The sequence below is a fragment of the Salvia hispanica genome, chromosome 1, assembly GCF_023119035.1.
Source record: "Salvia hispanica cultivar TCC Black 2014 chromosome 1, UniMelb_Shisp_WGS_1.0, whole genome shotgun sequence".
Taxonomy (NCBI): domain Eukaryota; kingdom Viridiplantae; phylum Streptophyta; class Magnoliopsida; order Lamiales; family Lamiaceae; genus Salvia; species Salvia hispanica.
The window spans coordinates 25022753-25026872 of NC_062965.1; the positions used below are offsets into that span (position 1 = coordinate 25022753).

The 4120-nt window shown below is 42.6% G+C and overlaps 2 protein-coding genes across 2 annotated transcripts in view; both read right to left on the reverse strand.

The window, feature by feature from the left end:
- The window catches only part of LOC125191690 (glutathione S-transferase T3-like), a 1791-nt gene extending 1284 nt beyond the window's left edge, over nucleotides 1-507 (reverse strand). The window contains exon 1 of the mRNA XM_048089097.1: nucleotides 392-507. Within this exon, the coding sequence (XP_047945054.1) occupies nucleotides 392-507 (116 nt within the window). The remainder of the gene's footprint in view (nucleotides 1-391) is intronic.
- A 2360-nt stretch (nucleotides 508-2867) lies between these two features.
- On the reverse strand, nucleotides 2868-3812 carry LOC125191698. Its single transcript, XM_048089107.1, has 2 exons — nucleotides 3494-3812; nucleotides 2868-3136 (listed from the first exon to the last, which is right to left on the reverse strand). Exons 1-2 carry the CDS (start codon nucleotides 3810-3812, stop codon nucleotides 2868-2870), a joined length of 588 nt encoding a protein of 195 aa, XP_047945064.1.
- Nucleotides 3813-4120: the final 308 nt, after the last annotated feature.

Genomic DNA, 4120 nt, shown 5'->3' on the forward strand with positions numbered 1-4120 from the left:
GTAGTCGTCGGCCTTCGGGCGTTGTAAAGGTCGGTGACTTTTTCCCAAAAGCACTTGTGAGTTTGTTGATTCCCGACGACAGGATCGTACGAGACGCTGATCCAAGCGGTTTGGTGCCCCTTGCACAGCGGAAGACTTGTACAAAACAAATAAATCAGATACGGATCTATTTGACTGATTATGCGATTAATCAATTCACATGTTAAACAGATAATTGCATGCTAGAACGCAAATAATTCATGCTCATAGAAAATAAATCCTAAACATGATTTCTACGGTTTAGAGTTACCGATTGGGGAGGGACGATAGTATGCATCCACATCAAAATGTGGTGTTTGGTACGCCGGCGGGGTGGTCGAGCCTTGGGTGCCCGGCGACGAACCGGGAGTACCCAAAAAGTTTGTACATGCTCGCCCAATCGTCGAACGAGTTCAAGTCGAACCCGACGGAGCGCCGCCTGCCGCGGCCGCCCGAGCCGCCGCCGCTGGAGTTTCCATCGCCGGACATTTTTTCAACAATTTGAGAGTAGTGTTTGTGTGTAAAATGGAAGAGGAATGAGGAATGAAAGTTGTGTTTGTATGTAAAATGGTGAATGGAGTGTGGAGTATATTTATAGAAGAATAAAAAAAAAAAAAAAAAAAAAAATTGAAAAATTCGACCGTTTGGTCCCCAACGGTCATTTGACCGTTTGAATTTTTTTTTTTTTTAATTAAATTCGATTTTTTCGAATTTATAAAAAAAAAAAAAAATTATTACGTCATAAATACGACGCCCACTCGCGGGCCGGCGAGTGGGCGTCACGCAACGCTCCAGCGCGCGCCACGTGGGCGCGCGCGTCGTCTCGCCAGCTCGAGGTCGGCCTCGCCGTGTCGCGTCGCGCGACGAGATGTCTCGTCTCGTTGAGACGAGACGAGACCGAGCCAAAATCGAGCCCGCGTTGCGGATGCTCTAACTATTTTAAATTTTAATGTATTTATTTGAAACATTTATTTTATTTTGATTAATTTTTCATAATATCCGTCTCCACAAGTTGAAATTTCAGAATATGGGTTTCAATTCGTTGACTTTTCAATTCTCTGATCATTTAGAATATGAGATTGAGGCATGCGAATTATTCAGAATAAGGATTTTTTTATTTTTTCTATTTATTTTTCCTTTTCTTTTCTTATCATTTACTCCAAAATAGTTATCCCCTTGCACGAAGTTACTGATTGTGTATTTCGTCAATTTGAACCTGAAGACGAGGTAAAGCACTCCAACGGATGTGGTGGTGGCGTTTACAAGGAAACCGAGTGCGGAGAGAGTGAAGCAGCGACGGCGGCACCGGCGCATTCAATTAAGAATTGTACTTCCAAACTATAAGTAGCCTAGTCGGAAAAACATCATTTCTATAAAATGAGTGCGCAAAAGTGACCGGGACTCCTAATGGCGAACGAATGAAGTACTCCCTCCGTCCCAAGGAAGATGACCCCTTTCTTGGACGGCACGGGATTTTATGCAACTTTATTTTGTGTGTTAAGTGGAGAGAGTAAAGTAAGAGAGAGGGGATAAAGTAGAGATAAAGAGGTTTCCATTTTAAGTAATAGGTCATCTTGGTTGGGACAAACCAAAAAGAAAAGTGGATCATCTTTAATGGAACGGAGGGAGTATATTTTTAGTGAACACTGCAAGCCCTAGAATTGACGTCATTTCTTGGCATTTATTACAAAGCGAACAATTCACTAGATTTATGATAAAAAAAAAAAGCCAAACACAAAGAAGCACCGTTGGTTTAACCATAAAGGGGCCGGGCCGGGCCGGGTAGCTTTTAGTTTGTGGTTAGGATTTCGTGTAGGTGGGACCACAAAATATCGATATTCATCTTAAAAGGATAGAGAAAATAGAAACGAGGGAGTTGGAATGGAGTAGAACAAGAGGAATAATGTTAATGCATGCGCGTGATCAAGATTGGGGACGTGACCAACATTGCGTAGGAAATTTTGGTATTTAGTGGGTTGGAGGTGGTGGTGACACGGCAATTCTATGATCTTTCCATTTTAGTTGAGTATTTTTTTTCTTAGTATAAAACATTTATTTATCTTTACTAAATTTACGTGCATCTAAAGTGTGTAAAGTGTAAATGTAGACAAGTGGATGGGTGGCACTTGGCAGTGAGTGTGTTGATCGTTCTCGTGCGCCTTATCTCAATTGGAAATGAGCAGTGATTTAGGGACGTAACAGTTTCTATGCCATAAGGTCATCCGCATCTCTGTCTCTTATCCGTCTCTTAACCGTTTCATTTCTTTACTATTTATGGGTCTCACTGTAGTTTTCACCCCATCTCTTAACTAAGAGACAACACCTACATCCCTCCATCTTTTAACCATCTCATCCTTTAACTATTCATTCAATTTCATTTTTTATTTTTATTTTCGACAAATTCAATTAATAATAAAACACACTTCATTAAATAAAATAAAATTACAATTTAAATACCTAAAAAAATAAAAAGACATAATTTAAAAAACTAGAAATTACAAATTGCACATTTAAATTCAAATCACAAAAAAATGTAGGCAAATAAGCAGAAGGAGTTCTCTAGTGCCGATTATCTAACGCTTGCCAAATTTTGCCCAAATGTGCTACATTAGATCCTCCTTGAGTTGGGCGTGGGCGGTAGAATCACGTGTCCTTGCCCGTATAGACAACCGCTCTTGCAAAGATAGATGCACTCCCCTTCGAGGCGGACTACTTGCGGTTGAGCTTCCCGGGGTTTCAGGGTCGAACCAATTTCCCGCCTCAGGTCCTTCATCGGCGACAATCATGTTGTGCAAGATTACGCACGTATACATGATGTCGACCATATTATCCATAAACCACGTACGAGCCTAGGCTTTGATAATATTAAATCGAGCTTGGAGAACCCCGAACACTCTCTCCACATCCTTGCGAGCAGCCTCTTGCTTCTGCACAAAAAGAGCCTGTTTTTCGTTCGCAGGCCTGTTGAACGTCTTCACGAAGGTTGGCCACTTCGGATAGATGCCGTCGGCAAGATAGTACCTCATTTTATACTGGCGATTGTTAGCGATGAAGTTGATGGCCGGCGCTTTACCATTCAGAACTTCAGCGAAGAGGTCGGAATTGTTGAGCACGTTGACTTCATTGTTCGAGCCGGGGACCCCGTACGCATGTCAAATCCATAGCCGGTAGTCGGCGATGGCCTCGAGTATAACGGTGGCGTGGGTGCCTTTGTGGCCGCTCGTGTATGACCCCCTCCACGCCACAGGGCAATTCTTCCATTGCCAATGCATGCAATCGACGCTCCCGAGCATCCCGGGGAATCCATGTACTTGTTCTTGAAGTTGGAGCAGAAACTGACAATCTGCGGTGGTTGGCTTCTTCAGAAATTCGTCGGTGAAGGCTGCCCGGACGCCTTTGCAGAAGTTCAACAAACAAAGTCTCCTAGTGGATTCTCCGACGTGCAGGTATTCGTCGAACGAATCCGCCGTTTGACCAGTAGCAAGCTGACGGATCACTGCAGTACATTTCTGCAGCGTCGTGTGGCTAGTACGGCCAACAGCGTCGAACCCTTCACTGAAGTACTCTTCACGTGCCGCCAATGTATTCGCGATATGCAACAATAGCGCGCATGACATACGGAAACGACGACGGAAGTAGATATCTCCCCATACCGGGTTCCAACTGAAGTAATCACGTTCCAACCTTGCGGCGGCTTCCTCCCGGTTACGACGGATGTAAGTCAGGGGTCGCCTTTGAGGAGGCGCGGCGGCTTCCTCCTCCCTACGTCGATCTTCTTCTAGCGATACTTCCATTATTCGATGCATTTGCTCAAATGGATCCATGAATGGATTAAATTTGGGAGACAAAAAAAATAAAGGAATGATTTATAGAAGTGATTGGAGAGGAAAGAAAGAGAGATGAGAGAAGAATAGGTGTGTGTTTGTGTGTAATAAAATGGAGAATGAGAAGAGTATTTATATAATAAAAAAAATAAAAATAAATAAATAAATTTTAAAATTGGACCGTTGAACGGTCATATTACCGTTTTTTAATTTTTTTTTTGAAAAATTGATTTTTAAAAATAAAAATGAATTATGACGTCATGATTACGACGCCCACT